Below are 20,031 nucleotides of genomic sequence, written 5' to 3'. Positions count from 1 at the left end.
ACTCACTAGTGATTATGACTAGTAATCCACTGAGCATTTTATGACTGCAGCAAAATAACTGACATACAAAATTGAAAAGGAAAAAAAGAAGGGCTTTTGGCCCATGGTCTCAGTAGGGTTTAGTTCATGTTTGGTTTGGCTAGCCCTATTGCTAAGGCGTGCAGTGAGACAGAAAACACCACAGTGGCAGCAGCATGTGACAAAACCTCCTCACTTCACAGTAGCCAGGAAGCCAAGGAGACAACAGGACCTAAGGACAAGACTGACTGACCTTCTACTAGTCTATTCAGAAACTAGGTTTTATCAAGGGCTTATTCCGCCGACAAAGTTAGAGCCCCTGAGATCCAGTTACTGCAACAGCCCCAACACCAGGGGAACAAGCCCAAAACACATGATCCTTTGAGTTCATTTATATCCAAACCATAAGATTCTCAAAGAAATCAAGGCCACACTACAACCCAGAGAATTTTTATTGCCCCTTCTTTTTACACAAGGATTTGTTGAATAGGCAGAAGACATTTAGACCGAGGCTGTCTCGGTAATTTGAGTTCCTACAAAATGAACTACAAAACAACTTGCTTATAAGTGAATGTGAATTTAACCTGGTGTAATTTTGCAATGGAAAGTCAAATGTCAGCCAAGATCATAAAACCACTGAGCCAATTACAGGCCATGCTCAAATGAGGCAAAAAGCTACCTTGTACTCCACTTTAGAGTTCTGTCTGTCAATATTCACTGTCCTACATTCTTTGAGCCTCTGTCCAGTACAGAATGCTGTCCAATACATGAATTATTCTTGTTCAAATAAACTGTTAAATTTATCTAAAGTTTTTCATTGAACACTTCCTCAGTCCTTCTGAATAAATGCACACATGATAGTACCATTACTATAAATACAAGGCAAGAAAAAGCCGTAGGTGACAGGGCCAGTAGGTGTGACAGTAAAAGCCAATTAGGAGCTACATATCTAGGGACCTCTGAGCACTCGTACTGATCCCTTCTCATTGTGCATGTACATAGAATAGTTTATTGTACTTACAGATACTAATTTCCTTTTAACAAAAGTTGTTCAATTATTGCCTATTGCACAGAAAGCACAAAGAGAATATATTGAACAGAATTTAAATTATAATTTAATACTCATTTGTTTGTTTGTGTGGGCGTGCATGCAAGTGTGGGGGGGTGACAATCACCCCCTGGCACACTTATAGAGGTCAGAGGACAACATGCAGAGACTGACTCTTTCCTTCCATACCATTTGGCTCTCAGGGATCAGACAGAACTCAGTCAGGTTTGGTTGAAAATACTTTCACTTGCTAAGCCATTTCATTGGCATATTGTTCACAGCAATAGTTCTGCTCTACATTTATTAAATATACACTGAGACTCTGGCTCTATATTCCTCAGAGAAGGGAAAGTGACAGCATCCGACTGAACGGAAGCCCTGTTGTCACTTTGTAAAGAGGAGAGCATACTCACCCAGATTTTCCAAACAAAGGGCATTAAATCCCAACAGCAAGAACTAACTAGTAGAGGTAATATCTGATTACCCTTAAAGTATCTTAACTTAGAAATACACTTAAACAGTTTTTCAAGGAAAGAAATGGTCCTTGTTACTCTTATATTCCTCTTTCTACTTTGATTTAAAAAAAAAAAAAAGCAACTTAAAAGGCCTAGCAAGGCTAGACCAGACCTCCCAAATCTCTGCCAAGATGCTCAAGACAAAGTCATTCCCAATTTTCAATAAATGCTTTCGAGTTATTTTAGTTTCCTTTGTAGACACAGTGTTAAACACAGATATTATAACATTTGATAAGAGGAATTTAAAAATATCCTACTCTTTCTTAATTTCAAAAAGTATGATGTTGACTTTCATTATGTTATGAAGCAGCTTCCTAAACACAAGGAATTTCAAACCAGAAAATAACATCTAAAGAAGTATTGGTAACTTCAGAATCCAAGGCATTAAGGCCTCCAAACCTCAGAAGGTGCCACAGTCTGTAATTTAGACTATTTCTAACAAATAGTTGGAAGCCAGCACCAGAACTCAGAGGGTGGAGTTAAAGATGAGGGAAAGGGAAAATCAAAGTCCTCTTTCGACATACAGTTCTCATGAGATATAATACATACACATTCAAGAACAAACACATCTGTGTGTTTATGGCCAATAAAGGTTCAAACGTCTTACCGAGGAAGGAAGAATTGCTTCGGTTCATGGAAGAGAGTGACTTCTAGGTGTCTTTGTACCTGTGAACCCCTTTCCTAAAGGTTCTCTTGTGTCTGTCATCTGAGAGTATACCAGCAGCACCTACCATAGCCACCTGGGGAATATGATCCAACCCGCTAAGGTAGAAAGCTCAGTAGAAAGCTGCTGCACTGAACCTCTCTCCTTTACGCTCATGTTTTCTCTTAGCTCTAGATAGAGACTCTTATTTTTAATTCTGCCAGAACAAAGAGGGAGTTGCCTTTAGGTTTCAGAGTATTTACTAGGGGATAACAGAAATGCACTGGTTTACGTTAACTTGGGTAAAACCCTAATTACACAAAGGCTTTTGTTATATCATTCAAAACTGTAACATTTAAGAATTAGTTTGAGCCATACATGCCTGTAATCCCAGCACTCAGGAAGGCAAGGCAGGAGAATTATAAATTCAAGCCAGACTGAGATGTAAAGGGAACCTGTATGTCAAACGAACAAACAAACAAACAAAACAAAAGTATGAAATGGGCTGAAGTTTCAGCAAGGAACATGGGCTGTTCTCTCAAAAAGCAAAGTATTTACAAACTAGCTTAAAAATAAAAATGTAGAAAATAGCTTTTTACAACAAAGAAGGTTAGCTACCAATCACAGCACACCATGAAGCCTGACCATGAGTCCTGAGGGAATGAGCATCTCTTGAGATGAGCTATGATTTAGTCCCATGTTCCTTCGGCTCTCTTGTTCTTTAAAAACAGTCAGAGAAATGGAGAAAACAGGCTTAATTAGTCAACATGTCTGCCTTTCCTGAACAACAACTGAAAGATACACTAAGCCCAAACAGTAAGAGTGAAACCCATCTTACCCTTTCTGAGACTATAATAATACTTAACTTAAACTACTAGGAGGTAAGCTCATTTTTAAAGAAGCACTGACTACTCTTCAAGTTTGGTCCCTACCATCTATCTGGTGGCTCTCTGCTGTCTGTACTTCCAGTTCCAGGGGGTCGATGTCTGCCTCTGGCCTCTACAGCACCAGCCATGAACATGGTGCACAGAAGCACATGCAGGAAAAATGCACCCACATAAATTTTACAAAAATTTTAATGGTAAGATAAGCTGATGAGAAAAAAATGTGGAAAATGTACAGTTTTTGGAAGAAACCGAGTCATTGCTCTAATGGAATGTGTAAGAACTAAAGATTATCCTGACAGATGTGGGTTGAGTAAGCCTGTCTCTGCAGATATTCCAACAAAAAGCAGGAAAATCTCTAGAAAATGGGAAGAAATTCTATTTCAAAAAATCAATCATTTTTAAGTAATTATGTTCTCTCTTAAGTTGATGAACCAATTTACATGAAAAAGACACAAAACACTGAAACAATGAATTTATCAAATAGTAAATAATGTCTTATTAAGCTTATAACTTAAAGTATTTAACTCCCTTTACAAACCTGCATGTTGAGTTTGAATCTAAATCCTACTCTAATAACCATATAAAGGAGCAAATTATAAAATCTCAAAAGTACTGATATGGTATTTTGAAAGTAACAACAGCAATATCATTTAATAAGGTCCTATAAAGGAGTAATATTTAAGCTGCACTTTTAGGTCAGGAAGGGAAGTGCACATCAGTAATTTCAGCACTTGGGAGGTTCCTAGGTAGGAAGGAGTTCAGATCTTGCTTAGGGAGGGGAGAGAGAAGATCTAGAGTGTTTGGTATTCTGTCTAAGCTCCAGCCCCCACAGCTCCCTGGCAGCAGCCAGGTATGCTCCGCCCTACAGTCGCCTAGCAACAGCCAGCTGTGCCTGACTATATAAGGGACTGCTTGACCCCTCCTCTTACTCCCTTCTTACCCTCTCTTGCTCTTTGTGTTCTCTCTCTCTCTCTCTCTCTCTCTCTCTCTCTCTCTCTCTCTCTCTCTCTCTCTCCTTTCTCCTTTCTCCTTTCTCCTTTCTCCTTTCTCCTTCCCTGGCCGGCCTTTCCTCTGCTCTATCCTTTTTCTTTCATTAAACCTCTCCATGTGGAACCATGTTGTCTGTATGTGTTCTGTCCTGAGATTTGAAACACACACACACACACACACACACACACACACACACACACACACACACACACGGCGGGGGGGGGGGAGCAAGAGCAGGAGAGCAATGTCCTGACACTATAAAGGTTGTCAGAGACATGCATAGCATGTACTCACTTATAAGTAGGTATTAGCCATAAAGTACACAATAGCCATGCTATAATCCACAGAACTAAGTAACAGGGAGGGCTCAGGGGAGGATGCTTGAATCTCACTCAGAAGGGGAAATAAAATAGACATCAGAAGTGGGAGAGTGAGTGAGTAAGTGGGAAGGGGAAGAAGGAGGGGGATGAGGCATGGGGAGAGCACAGGGAAGGGAGGAGAATGAGGGGGGGAGGGGAAATTGTTGAGCGGGCATTTCTAGGACAAGTCAGAGCACCTGGAACAGGAGAAGCTCCTGGGAGTCTATAGGGGTGACCCTAGCTGAGACTCCTAGCAGCTGGGGATATGGAGCTAGAAGTGGACACTTCCTGTAGCCAGCCAGGGCTTCCAGTGGAGGAAAGGAGACACCAACCCACCCGCAATACCTCCAGCCCAAATTTGCCTTGCCTACAAGATGTGTAGGGATAAAGATGGAGTAGAGATTGAGAGAATGACCGACCAATGACTAGTCCAACTTAAGGCACACCCATGGGAGAAAGTCAACTCCTGACTAATGATACTCTGCTATGCTTGCAGACAGGAGCCTAACATAACTGAATTTGAGAGGCTTTATACGACAGCTGATGGCAGATACAGTCACCCACAGTCAAACATCAGGCAGAGCTCAGGGAGTCATGTGGAAGAATTGGGGAAGAATTGCTGGCACCAGAGGGGTCAAAGACACCCTAAGACCCTAGAGTCAACTAACCTGGGCCCATACAAGCTCACAGAGACTGAACCACCAACAAAAGAGCATGTGTGGACTGGATCTAGGCCCCATACACATGTGTAGCAGATGTGCAGCGTGGTCTCCACATGGGTGGCCCAACAATTGGAGTGGTGGCTGTCTCTGGATACCTTCCCCTTAGCTGGGTTGACTTGTTTGGCCTTAGTGAGAGAGGAAGTGTCTAGTTCTGCTGTGACTTGATATGCCAGGGTGGGTTGGTGGCAGAGAAAGGGAAGTGCCTCTCTCCTCCTCTTCAACGAAGGGGAGGGAGTATGGGGGTGTGAAGAGAAAGGGAGGCTACCATCAGGAAGTAAAGTGAAGAAACAAATTTTTAATGAGAAAAGCTTGGGGGAAATTACAAAGCTATCTACATTAAAGTTAAAAACATCTGTTCTGTCAAGAACATTAAGACACTTATATGGCATGCCAAAACTGTAAGAAAATAAAATACGAAGCCATTAAAAAATGGCACAAATATATTTAATAACTGTTAAAACTCAATACTAATGAAAATGATATTTTTTGTTTTGTTTTGTTTTTCTAGACAGGGTTTCTCTGTATAGCCTTAGCTACTCTAGAACACACTTTATAGACTAGGCTGGCCTTGAAATCTGAGACCCACCTGCCTCTGCCTCCCAAGTGCTGGGATTAAAGGCTTGCACCATCACTGCCCAGCATGAAAAGCCAAATTTGTACATGGACCAAATAAGAATTGGTATTCCTAAAAGCTACACGGGAGGCATAAGAATGTTCAACATGAGTCAGTAGGAAATACAAAGCCGAACAAACAAATGAACCCCCAGAGTATGATCACAGAGGACCAGTAGAATAACCAAAATGAGAAGGCCGAAGCCCACAGAGTGACAGTTCGGCTCACAGGCTGCCAGCAGAAAGCAGAGGTGCGGACCTACCTCAGGACAGTGTGCAGCTATAGCCCAGCTCTCAGCAAGCAGAAGCTCAGTCTCTAGACTATGGACTACATGGGGGCGGGGGACCCTGCTCCCAACCTTCTCACTGCCTTGAAAACAAGTGTGGCAGTATTAGACCTTATAAAAATGTGAGCGATTAAGAACTATATTTTTGTTTTAACTATTCAAACATGGATATATAATAGTGTTTAATTTCTCCATTATAATAATCAAAAAATAGCTTAAAATCTAAACCAGATTATCACCACTGTAAGTAGACTGCATATCATTATCCTGCAAAAGAGATTAACAACTATCCTCTATAAATCATTGTATGCATGTAAAAGGATTATTAAAATCTAAAATCTAGATGAAAATTCTTTTCCAGATTAGAGTTGCTTTGCATACTGTGCAATGTTAGTCAGGAAAAATCACTCTTCACAACTACTTGAGTTCATTTGTAAATGGGGGAAATGACTTATACATTATATATGCTCCTATAGGAATTCTGTGAGCTAACACATGTAAAAGCACTAGAAGACATTGACTTAAGCATTAGTCACCATACTTTTATAACTAACTCTTCTCACTCAGAGGCTGAAATGCTGGTCTTGAGTATTTGACATACTGTGGACTCTCAAGGTTTTCTAGATGTGATTATCAGCTATCATAACAGACCATCTCATCACAGACTTAACAGATCTTATTTCTTTTTTGTAATGAGGGGGGCTGTTTATTTTATGTTGTGTTTATTTCAGACAGGGTCTCACACAGCCCCAGACCTCCTCATCCTCCCTCTAGCTTCCAAGTGCTAGGGTTATAGGCATGTACCATCATGGTGTAATCTAGTTAAGTTTTAAAATAATTAGTATTAGGTGTGGGCTTATCCACACAAAAAGAAATTCTTTATTTGCTCATTATTATTCTGTATGTGCATGATGTACTGGGGGGAGGGAATGCATGCAGAGAAGAGGATAAATTGATGGAACCAGTTCTCTTCTACCATTTTATGAATCTTGAGGCTCAAAGTAAGGCTGCCAAATTTGCTCAGCAAGTACATTACCCACTGAGGCACTGGGCCAGACAGCCTTATCCTAAAAGAAATTCTAAATGAGCCTATTACCTTCAACCCAAGTGATCATTTTTGTCAAAATAGTTATGACAACTGTTAGTGTAATAATCATATCAACTATGAGGAGTTATATCTACCACATTCTGCTGTAAGTTTTTATGAATATGATGATTTTAAAACTCAAAAAAATATGATGTGCTATAATTTTTGTGTGGAAAGGGATATATGTGCATGGGTGCAGTACCCAAGGTAAGCCAGAAGACAGCTGGACATGAGAGCTAAGATTTGAACTCAGATCCTACATAAGAGCCAACCCCACTCCTAACCAAAGCCATCTTTCAAGTCTCTATTATCTCAATTTTAATGAATGCCTAAGAACACCTAATTTATTCATATCAAAAATTTTACATTGAAAACAGCCAAAAAAGATAAAGAAGATCTCTTCTTTAAAAAAAAAAATCATTGCTAAATGTTAAAACAATATCAAAAGTGGAAGGCGACATTGTTCAGCTGGCTCAGCTTTATGCCACTTTACTACAAGCAGGAGTCATCAAAGAGGAGGGGCCGAGGTTAGGAACCTGCCTCCTTATGATCTGCCTGTAAGGCATTTTCTTATTTAGTGAACAATTCAGAAGGGCCTAGCCCACTGTGGGTGACAAGACCTCTGGGGTAGTAGTCCTAGGTTCTATAAGAAAACAGTTTGAGCAAGCCATGAAGAGCAGCCACTCCTCCATGGCCTCTGCCTCCAGGTTCCTGCCCTACCAGAGTTCTTGCCCTCTTTGCTTTTGATGATGAACTACCATTAGGAACTATGAGCAAAATAAGCCCTTTCCTCCAAAATAAAACCAACCAAGTTGCTTTGGTCATCACTGCAATAGTAACCCTACCTAAGACAAGTTGGTAGCAGGACTGGGGCATTGCTGTGACAGACCTAAGCACCTTGTATTGGAGGATTGTGGACAGACTTTGGAATTTGGGGCTAGAAAAGCCATCAGTATTGACAGTTCAGTGAGCTTTTCTGTAGGGACCTGGAAGGTAAGAAGGTTGAGAGCTGTGCAGATAAAGGAAGCCTGGCTTGTAAAGTTTTACAGGGAAGCAAAATTTCTACTAGGCCATCTGCATGACAAATCTGTGGTTCTGGTCAGCTGGAGCAGAAGAATCAGCTGTGATTAACAAGAGCAGAACCACTAAAGTGAAACCTTTGCTTCACTAGGATACTCAATGCTAGTTAGTAGAAGCTGAGAAATTAGTGATGCTTAACAAGAGACCAGCATCATGAGGAGAAATCTTCTGGAAAGCATTTCCTGAGAGTCAGCACACAGAAACTGTGTTCCAGACATGGCCAAAGTTGTACCTTGTGCTGGCAGCTGAACTTGGCAGTTGTAAGAGTCACCCAGAAGGTGCTGGTTTTGAAGTTGTGAAGGGGTCATGGGGAGCAGCTGAGGCTTGGCAGTGTGTGGCAGGGCTGGAGTCCCCGAAGAGGGCCCAGAAAAAGCTACTGGTCAAAGTGCAGCCAGTTGCAGTGAGGAACCTCAGCAGTTTTGGAGATGCCAGCACTACAGGAAGACCACAGAGGAGAGCAGCAGCAGTCGAGCAGAGCCAGTCACAACTAGAAGACAGACTGTGTGTGCTGCAGTGGAGGGCAGAGCTGGAGAAGTGACCCAAGCACCACGGAGGAACACAGAAAACTGAGTGAGTCCCAGACAACTGGACAGTGAGTATTTATACTCAGAGTATTGAGTTTGAGTTTGCTCTGTTCACATTGTGATTATGCTCTTGAAGAAAATACCTTATGTAATTTTGATTTATACTGGAACCCACAGTTGAAAGACTTTGATCTTTTTAAAGATATTCTGGATTGTAAAAGACACTGGATTCTTAAAGGGGCTAAACTGAATTACTTATTTCATATATTGTGATATCACTGTTAACCGGCCCCACCATGGGGATAAATGAAAAAGGAAAGGTTCTAATTGAAAAGTGATGTGTTTGTCAAGTTGACAATGGGTCAGTTGTACTGACTAGTTTTATGTCAATTTCATATCAGCTAGAATCATCAAGGAGGAAGGAGTCTCTGTTGAAAAAATGCTTCCATGAGATCCAGCTATAAGGCATCTTCTTAATTAGTGGTCAGCGGGAGAGGGCCAGTCCATTGTGGGTGGTGTATCACTGCTGGGCTCTACTAGAGAACAGGCTGAGCACACCACAGGGAGCAAGCCAGCAAGCAGCACCACTCCACTGGTCTATGTATCAGCTCCAGCTCCAGGTCTCTGCCCTGCCTGAATTCTTACTCTCGCTGCTTTTGATGATTAACTGTTACACGGAACTGTGACTGAGATAGACTCTTCCTCCCCGGTCTGCTTTTTGTCAGGGTGTTTTACATCTCAGCAATAATAACCCTAAGAAAACCATCTTTGGGCAAAAAAGACTTACAAGGGGGCTGGAGAAATGGCTCAGTGGTTAAAAGCACTTGCACAACTTCACAGGACCTGAGTTTAGTCACCAGCACCCATATCAGGCAGCTCATAATTGCCTATAGCTCCCACTCCAGAGGATCCAGACACCCACTTCTGGCTTTTGCAGGTACCCACACTCACATGCACATACAGCCACACGCACAAATAAATAAGATCATTCATTAAAAAATTGAGAAGCTCTTGGTTCTGCCAAAGTTGGACCCCCAGTGTAGGGGAATGGGAGGGGTGGATGGGGAGGGGAACACCCTCATAGAAGAAGGGGAGGGGGATGGGATAGGGGGCTTATGTCCGAGAAACTGGGAAAGGGAATAACATTTGAAATGTAAATAAAAAATAGAAAAAATGTAAACTAAACATATAAATAAATAAATAAATAAATAAATAATTTTTAAAAGAAGTTTGTAGATCTCACTAGGTAAAAGGCTGATGGAGACTGGTGTTTGCAGCATTTCCTTTTTACTTAATTAAAGGAGAAAAGCTGCAACTTTCAATAAAGAAGATCAGAGTAGTGCAACTTGAATCTACCACTCATCCACATGCCCCCACTTGTAGGACAACCAGAAATTAAATGAATCCTCACATGTGTTGAAACATATTGGAAAACACATCCCCTATAAAAAACTATTGTTCAAAAATGATCAAAACTAATATAATCAAATCTTGATGTTCTTCCATTTATAGGAAATACAGAAGGTAAAGAAACAAATGATAGTTGCAGGAATCGAAGTGCCAACATTATTTAGGACACTAGGCCAGTTTACTGAAAAGTCAAAGACACGTTCAACTAAAACAAGGGACTCTTCAGGATTGATGACATAATAGCCTAACAATGAATTTGTTTTAATTTCAACAATCCTACTAAATAAAGACTTAGGGCTGGGATGTAGCCTGGTGGTAATGGGTCTTCCCAGCACGCTGAAGGTTCTGGGTTTAACCCCCAATACCACATACACTGGGCCTGGTGGTACCCATGAAAAGAAAATTATACAAATTCTAGGTTTAGAAATATAAAATTAAAAGAGTTAGCCCCAAAAGCCACAAACTCAGGGCTAAGCCCTGCTGCCAGGAATAGCAGGCCATAAAGATAAAGAAAAGGAATGCAGGATCCAGCTCAGGCTATCGAGGACTGACCCATAAACCATCCAAAGACGTCCCCCCAGCTTACTCAGAGTCATACTTTAACCAGATGTCCTCCAGACCCTGATAAGCCCCTACTTGTGCTTTTCAGCCATTGTGTCCTGCAGAGAGCACTCCAAGAAACCGGACAGCCCAAGCCTAACCAGAGGTGTTTCAAATACAAATGCTCCATCAGTTTTGACAAACGTTTAAAAATAATGAGGACCTGAAGACCCTACCCTTCTCCTGATTTAGTAGCTCTGTTCCAGGAACCAGGGGGCCATAAAACCTTCTGGCGTCCCCTTATCTCCTGGAGCCATAAAACAATCTTGTAACTTGTGGTACATTCCCCTTTGACATCCCCCATCCCCTGGTGCTCACAGCCTCTGCCTTTAAATACTCTTTTTCCCAGCCTCTCGGGGTCGACACCTCTGTCTCCTGCGTGGGATATGTGTCAGCCCGGAGATCTCTGTAATAGGTCTCCGTAATAAACCTCGCCTTTGCTTATTACATCCAAAATGGTCTCTCTGTGTCTGGGGTCCGTGATTTCCCAAGACTTGAGTAAGGGTCTCTCTGCGTGGGATCTTTCACCCACATGCCATCCTAGCACTCATGGGGTAAAAGCAGAAGGGTCATGAGTTCAAGGTCACCATTCCCAATTGCATAGTTTAAAGGCAGCTTGCATTATATGGGATGGTGCCTCCAACACAAGGCTGGGGAGAAGAGGGGCTGAACCAGCCTCATCTACAAAGCTAAGTCATGAAGTGAAAACACTAAAGCCTGACACAGCCAGCATAGCTAAGAGAGTTAGAGGTCTAACTGTAACTTTTTAAAGTACAAGATAACTAACAGTTCTGTTTCCCTTACCCATGGGCATTACATTCCAAGACCTCAGTGGATTCCTACAACCACTAAGGGGGCTAAGCCTTATGCAGACTATACTATACAATGTTTAGTTCACTAGTGGGTACCATACAAGAGTAACGATAACTAAAACAACAATACAACAGTGTACTGTAATATAACTTACGGCGGGGATCCCCTCCATACCACATCCAGCAGAATACCCTCAACAAAGGATGATTCTCATTCCTCGAAGGACAAAGCAGGATCATGACAGGATTTCATCACAATACTCAGGAGTTGCTCCTTTCAGGAAGTTTCCATTTAACAATCTCAAACCATCGTTTAGAAGAATAACTAAAATCACCCAAAATAAAAACAACAAATTCAAGTTTTTAAATCTTAAAAGCAAAAGCCTCTCACTGCAGCCATGGAGTGCGGCTGGGGAACTGAGAACGTGCAGTAAAACGCTAGCTGAGTACCAGAATGTTCCATACATCAGAAAGTGCAATCCGCAGGCTTGTGGAGCCTCTAACACCCTTTGGTGGGGTCTGAGAGGCCACAGCCAGTTTCATAACACTACAGACTCTCTGCTGCTGTGTCCTTGTGGGAAACACTGTTTCACTTAAAAACGCCATCAAAGAGGTAGTGAAAGAAACTTAATTTCGAACCTTTATACACAGATTTAAGTATTCTGTGCAATGAAATGAGAAATGTATAAAAACACTACTGTGTAGTACAATTTTAATACAAAATTCAAGACCAGTGAGTTTTAAAGCAGAAAGTACACAAATGGATTTTCCAGTTGCATTTTGCAGTCAATGTTTAAGAGTATTATCCGTCAAGTTTGGTTTGACTACACAGAATGCGTGACTTAGTATGTGTGGTTTTTGTGTGTCCAGGTTTTATTTATATGCTTCAAACCATCGCAGCACAGTGCACTGACCATATAGAAACAGGAATAAAGGTACTCATGATCCAGCAATTCCAAATACTGAAATACAGAACTCAGTATATAAGCAAGACTTGAAAACCAAAGCCTCTCACTTGGAGCAACAGGAAGAGAACTGGAAGACACCACATTAGATAAAGGAGGCAGGCGCAGAAATCAACCACCAGAGGTATGCGAGCTAGAAGAATAGCACAGAAACTAAGGAAACATGTCCTACAGAAGTGGGCGTGAAATAGTGGCTATAAATGACTGGAATGAGAGAGAATGGGCTGTGGGGCAGGGGTAAGAGAAAGAATGGTTAGTACTGGCTGCAAGGGTATAAATGACTTCCCCCTAGTTCTAAAGACAGGCTATCAGCACACAGCCTAGCCTGGCCTGGATGAGTCTACTCCTTTGCCCAGCTACAGAAATAACTTTAGTTCTATGACACAGCAGAAGAACCGTGAATGATCATAATTAATCATGAGTCTCAAAATAGCTAGTTGTGAGGATTTTGAAATTTTCAAATACAAAAGCACAGAAAACGATATTAATTTTTTCATTATTGTTAACAAGTATTTATTACTTTAATTCAATTAATAATCTAATTCCATAAAGTTAATTTATATTGTAGTTAACTTACATGCCACTTAGATAAGCAGAACCTCCTTGAACGTTTCAGTATGTCTTGTTGTATTTGTAAGGAGGCTCAGAAGAACCAATCACGGGTGAGGCTAAGCAAAGGCGAGTGACCAGAAAGGGCTGTGTGTTCATTCTAGGCCCACTGCAAACCGTCCAAACAAAGTAAACAGCGACAACAACTGTATAAAGCCACCTAGAAATGCACCTCGGCACAACAAATGCCGGTCCTTCCACGAGGAGACTTACCCTGGCTGTGAAGGCTGGCGGGACTGAGAGAAGGCTGCAGCTCTCTAGTCGGGGTCGGGTAAGCGTCCTTGCCTTGGCGCTGACTCATCTTCCCTGGGGTCAAATGCTGAGGCTCCTCACTGTTCGCTACCACAGCTCAAGGGGAGAAAAGAAAGAATTACTATTCAAGTCATAGGTTTTATGGCATAATTCATAACTTGGAATAAACTCTTCAATATGTGCCAATACAAGTCATTTCAGAGAAGAAATAAAATGATCGAAAAGTATAAGGAAAGATGTACAGCTTTATTAATGATCAGAAAATACAAATTAGTAGCAAGAGAAAAAATATTTTACATTCAACCGAATTTTTACTGTGGTTTCTAATTTTTGGATGGCAAGTAGGTAAGATTTTGGTCTTTGCTTGTCTTGTCAATTTATCGAGAACATCTCATTGATATTTTTATCATTTTATCTTTTTTTAAAATCTGAGTGCACCGTCGCTGTCCTCGGAGGCACTGTAAGAGGGCACAGGACCCATGATGGTTGGGAGCCGCCGTGTGGTTGCTGGGAACTGAACCAGGACCATTGGAAGAGCAGTCAGTGCTCTTCACCGCTGAGCCACCTCTCCAGCCCATCATTCTATCTTTGAAAATTCAAATTGTTTTACATATTCCCTATTGTCCTAAAGTTTTCAAAATTATATTTTAGGTCCTTATACTTCAAAATAAAAATACAAAACACTCTCATTTATCATCCAAGAAAAGGTATAATAAAATACGTACCCCAAAATAAAATTATCAAACCAAAGCAAAAACTGAAAGCCTATGGATAGGTAACTGCTAAATTTACTTCTCCAGTTACAGTATCTCCCTGACTAAACCTCCCACATGCAGCTGCCAGCCTGCCGCTCACTGCTCTAGGCCCTGGGCAGCTCAGGGGAGCCGAGCACAGCCTTGCTTGGTTCTCCTGTCTCAGCTGCCAGCGCCATGCTGCTCTTCCACTCCAAGGTGAACAGAGATGGTCTGTAACTGTCCTTTCGCCCACACTTACATTCAGGTATCATGGGATCTTTAGACTCTCCTTCAGACTTTTGTATGGAATAACAGTTCATATGGAATGCTATGGCTTCTCCCCACTTACAGAACTCCTACCGTGGGCCCACCTCACTCCCTTTCCACCAGCCCACTGTGTCAGAGGTTCATAGATAACCATGTGCCCTTCCTTCCGCTGTGTGGAGCTCATTTTCATACCAAGGTCTAAAGTCACTATCATTTTAGTTGACAAAGCAAAGGTCCAGCGAATGACTTCCATTTTATACAGTGCTGCTGCCTCAAGTCTGTAATCTCAGCTACTGGGGAGGCTGAAGAAGGAAAACCTCAAGTTCTGTGCCAGCCCAGGCTACAAAGTGTTGAAGTTCACAGTCTACCTTAGCAACTTAGTGAGACTGCCCGTCAGACAGCTTGGAGTTGTGGCAGTGTTAGCCTAGTGCACAGCCTGGGGTTGATCCCTAGGAAAAGGAAGAAAGGAAGGGGCAGGGGGTGGGGAGCTCGAGCGAGCTCTTTTCTCCTTAAATCCACTTCCACAAGAGCCGAAGGGTTTGCCACCTTTGTATCTTTTATTTCTTCGTTTATTGGCTTCTACAATAAGGACCACCTTAGTTAGTATTCCCCCAAAATGCCATCTTATAATTCTCTGAGCCTGTTTTAATTCTTTTAAAATCTCTCGCTCTCTTTTAATGTGTGTCATATCTGCATGTGTATGCCACATGTGTGTGGAGGTCAGAAGAGGGTATAAGACCCTTCTAGAGGTAGAGTTTCAGGTTGTTATAAGTCAGCCAGTGTGGGAACTAGGAACAGAACTCAGGTCCTCTGGAAGAACAGCAAACTCTGTTAACTGCTAAGCCATCTCTCTAGCCCCTTGGGGCCTGGTTCTTGCTCCTATCTAGAATACCCAAGGCCCAGATTTTTACTTACTGTATCCTCTTACTTCCTGTCTGTATTCAAATGTTACGTGTTTTGGAAAAGTCCTTTGGTTTCTTCATGGTGCTTTCTCATAAACAGACTCTTGCTTTAATTCAGCACAATTCATCTACCTCTGTGTTAGTGCCCACTCATCTTAAGCTATTGTCTGCCACCATGGTTGCCACCATGGCTCCTGTCACTAGCTGAAATATGTAACAGTCCCTCTTCTCCACTACACTCAAATACCATGAGTGCGAGGCTTTTGTCTGCCTCATTTCCCCATGACTACTTAACCCTGGTCTCTTCTTCCTGATGCATTGAAGGCACTGCTTCCTGTTACACATAGGTGTGTGATAAAATTTTACTTAGAAGAATTAGTCAAGCTAGGTTTATATTTTTATGAAGTTCTCTATCATGAAGTATACATTTTAGCTTTTCTAGCTTCTAAACATGACTTGTTTGATAGAGTTAAGAAAACTATTTCTGAGATTCAAAATTAATAGTAGGAATGTATGGAAAACTAACTCACTTAAACAGCAAACATTCCAGAAGAACAAGAGACCCTTCATAGGTGTGGTGCAGATACACAATGGGGAAGAGGAAAGACACCAGGTTAGCTGATTAGGCAGACAGACAGAGTCCATCCCTTCTCATAACACACAGGAGGAATGGTCACATGAAATTAAGGAAACAAATGAAACTTTAAAACTTTTAAAATACAAGCAAGTCTCTCTGTAGACTTGGAGCAGGCAATGATCCCTACACAAAGATATAATAGTACCAACAAAAAGGAAATTGATACGCATGACCACTAGGCCACCACCACGTTAAAATTATGAGTTTGGTCATCAGATGATTATATAATGAACCTGAGAAAACACTCAACAGGAGAATATACTTAGAGCGATATAGTTTAAAAAGTCTGTATCTAAAGTGTTTTAAACCTAGAGCTCCTATACACCAACTAAACAGACCTACAGCAACACAAAACTAGGAGGAAGAGCTGAGCTGTACTGCAACAGAAAACACAAATATCCAATAAGTACATGGAAAATATTCTTTCTGCTTAATAATCCTATAGGTAGAAGTTGGGTTCACAGTGGAATATTTTGCAGTCATCAGAACTGAAAAAATTAATAAGCTTAAAGATATGAGATAAGGAAGATGGGGTCATCAAGCTGTCTTGGGCACTGTTGGAGTGTAAATTGATACTAGCACTCTGGGACACAATCTGGGGCTAGGGCAGACTCGATGAATGCAACACAATCCTGCTCTTATCCCTAGAAAAACTCTTATATGCACATACCGAGACAAGAATGAAAACTCTCATAGAATGCTTTTCAGAAAACAAAACAATAACAAAAAACAAAACTCAGACAGCTTAAATACTCACTGATTAAAAAATAAAACGGGGGAGGGGGTGAGAAGTACAGAGAGATGGCTCGGTAGTTACAAGCACTAGGCTCTCCTCAGAGACCCCAACTTTAGATTCCCCATGCCCACATGAAAACTACAACCATCTGTGACTCCAGTTCCAGGGGATCCAACACCCTCATCTGACCTCCACGGGCGTTATGTAAAAAACAGGTATACTAAAGACTAAACATGGACTGACCCTGGACTCTGACCTCATAGGTAGCAATAAATATCCTAGTAAGAGCACCAGTGGAAGGGGAAGCCCTGGGTCCTGCTAAGACTGAACCCCCAGTGAACTAGACTGTTGGGGGGAGGGCGGCAAGGGGGGGAGGATGGGGAGGGAAACACCCATAAAGAAGGGGAGGGGGGAGGGGGATGTTTGCCCGGAAACTGGGAAAGGGAATAACACTCGGAATGTATATAAGAAATACTCAAGTTAATAAAAAAAAAAAAAAAAGCAGGTATACTCATGAAAACAGCAACAATAATAATTCTAAAATTAAACAAAATTAAATATGTTATCCAAGTCTGGTGTACATCATTAATCCCAGTACTTGGAGGACAAAGGAAAGAAGATCTCCATTAGTTGAAGAGCAGCCTACCACCCCTCATAGCAGGTTCTAGCCAAGCCAATTCTACACAGCAAGACTCTGTCTCATCGAAATAAGATAATAAAATGGGTTAATAAATTGTGGCATAAACATAAGCTGCAACAGTATATGGCATCTATATCTAGATCCAACAGCATGGATGAGTCACAGAAATATAACATCAACTACAAAAAGCAAGTTCCCTACATATTACATACACTCAGGTACAGTCCTTTAAAAACAGGGTTGACAGGACACTTGCCTAGCGTGACCCGGGTGCCCTGGATTTATCTCTAGAGTAAAGTGTGTAAGAAATAAAAAGCAAGCAAAAGTCAGTAGTAAAGGCACTTGCCACCCAATGTGATGAACCAAGGTCAGGACCCACATAGTGAAACAAGAGAACTGATACACACAAATTGTTCTCTGACCTCCAAAAGCATACTGTGACCACATGGGTGCTAACGCACGCACGCACGCACGCACGCACGCACGCACGCACGCACGGACACGCACACAGTGAGATACGTATGTAATTTAAAAATTTTTAAATTTGAAAAAAAAATTCTTATCCTTTTTTTAACCAAAAAAAAAAAAAAAGAAAAAAGAAAGAAAGCAAGAAATTAATTAATTTAAAAAGTACAACACAGTCATCGTGTCTGGGGAGTGCCACAAGGTAGAGCAAAGGAGTATTACAGCATGTTTCAGCATTCAGTTAGTAACGCACAGGTATGCATTTTAAGTAACTCCACTACATACCTAAGGAAACAGTTCTGTTCACCTCTTTCCAACCCAGTGTTTATGTGCTTCCTGGAGACATGGTCTCCAGAAATGAACCCAAAGCAGAGAGACCGCATATCTCCTGCAGGTCTGCCTCCCTGATGCTGGGATTACAGGCCTGTGTCTTCATGCCCAGCTCTCAAATAATCTCTTTTTTCAGAGTGCTTTACAGTAAGACAGAGACACCATCTTCCTGTGTGTTTTGTCTCAACTAGTTCACAAACATTTCTCTTCATAACACAAATCATTCTAGAATACCTGAACAGAAGTTCAGTGATTCTGTTTTTGTGTGTATCCACTGGAGCAACTGATAGGTATCAGTTAAATAACTGAAAAGCTATTTGAAAAGGAATCATTGTGGCAGCAGTTTCTTAACAAGTGAGTCACCAGCAATGGTGACACTATAGCGCCCCCTGCTGGCTCCCTTATATTGCAGGGAGCAACTGTGCAGTGCTCCTGTTTAGCAGCACAACAGTACTGGCTAACTAATACTGTGTCTGGTAATCTATCGCCCTCCCTAGATCCTCAGCAACTCATCAAACGTTGAAGAACTGTGAAAATTCTGGCATTCTCCATTCTGCTGCATGAAAGCTAAAATAAGATCCCTAAGTAATCTGCATGTCAACCTGACTGTCCTGATGATTTGAGTCTTTCTTTTATAAATTTAAGGTAGTGGTAAGATTTAGTAATATCTATCGAGAGTTTGAAGATTTATAAATATTCTTAGAATAAAAAAATATGTAAAAAGAGATTTATGTTCTACTTTCATGTTTTACACTATCTGATAATATTGCATGTAATATGTACCATATTTTAAGTAAGAACTGCTGTGATTAAAAAATAGTCTATTACTTTAAATTAGTTTTTTATAAAACTTAAATATACATTTAAGAGCATATTGAGCATTTGAGAGAAAAAACTAACATAGACCAAAACTGATACACACACACACACACACACACACACACACACACACACACTACCTTTTACTAAAACATTAATTATGGAAAATTATGGTTTTCATTATGTAATTATGTAATCACATTCATGCCACCAGTTCCTCTCTCTTTAGAACAATAACAAAAACCCCCTCATTATGAAGAACTTTTGCCATTGTCTTGTCCATTCCCTTTCTTTGACTCCCCCCCCCAAAATGAGGCCTGGAGCACAAAGATGGCTTGCAACAGTGAGGTGACTACTATATATAAATAATAAACTTCTAAATCAGTTTCCTATGGTGTTCAACATAAATCAAAACCTCTGTCCAACTGATGATGGAATAAAATTTTAATGACTTTGTTAGACATGACCTCAACCACACTGCTTTGCTCTCCCTTTTTAGCATAAGTAATAGTAGAACTTAGTGACCTGTACTCCTGGATAGCTGGGCTTCAGGCTTACTCTGTAGAATCAGTACTTTGTTATTCAGTTCAGTGTTGCTAACGTAACAACTACTCCTGTCACTGTCTACATGAACTAAAACAATCTGAAGGGTGTGCTTTATTTGTTTGTGTTTAATCAAAAGTCACCACAGTCTCCCCCATCCAGAAAACAAAACAAAAACAAAATCAGTAAAATCTGCTACAGTAAATTGAATATCATTTTATCTTAAAGGGTAATCTTCTAGATTTCTAAAATAAAACATATTTTCATAAAAAGCTCCAAAATACAAACAAAAATGACAACCTAATCATTATACTAAAATTCTATGAGTGAAAACAATTTCTCAGTTTCATGAGGCAGTAAATAAGTCCTATGCCTGTGATTACACAAGGGTTTTGTAAGAAGGAGGTCTTACTAAATAATGAATTAGTCTCTAACTTAGTGGCTGTCAACCTTTCTAATGCTTCCAAAATACAGTTCCTCATGTTGTGGTGACATCAGCCATAAAATTATTTTCACTGCTCCTTCATAACTGTAATCT

At 41.0% G+C, this 20,031-nt stretch overlaps 1 protein-coding gene and 1 long non-coding RNA gene across 4 annotated transcripts in view; one reads left to right on the top strand and one right to left on the bottom strand.

Moving 5' to 3' along the window:
* Positions 1-20,031, bottom strand: part of Osbpl8 (oxysterol binding protein-like 8) — a 153,077-nt gene that overhangs the window by 63,471 nt on the left and 69,575 nt on the right. For all 3 annotated transcript variants that reach the window (XM_087557245.1, XM_087557246.1, NM_001309455.2), the window contains 1 exon segment: positions 13,382-13,516. In XM_087557245.1, the coding sequence (XP_087413371.1) occupies positions 13,382-13,469 (88 nt within the window). In that variant the 5' untranslated portion in view covers positions 13,470-13,516.
* Positions 8,310-11,238, top strand: LOC120093586 (uncharacterized). The gene is made up of 2 exons (XR_015625319.1): positions 8,310-8,840; positions 10,832-11,238. It is a non-coding gene; the product is annotated as an uncharacterized LOC120093586 (long non-coding RNA).

Source organism: Rattus norvegicus, chromosome 7 (genome assembly GCF_021556685.1).
Source record: "Rattus norvegicus strain SHRSP/BbbUtx chromosome 7, alternate assembly SHRSP_T2T, whole genome shotgun sequence".
Taxonomy (NCBI): Eukaryota; Metazoa; Chordata; class Mammalia; order Rodentia; family Muridae; genus Rattus; species Rattus norvegicus.
The sequence above is the reverse complement of the archived record's forward strand: the minus strand, read 5'-3'. Positions and strand labels throughout refer to the sequence as shown.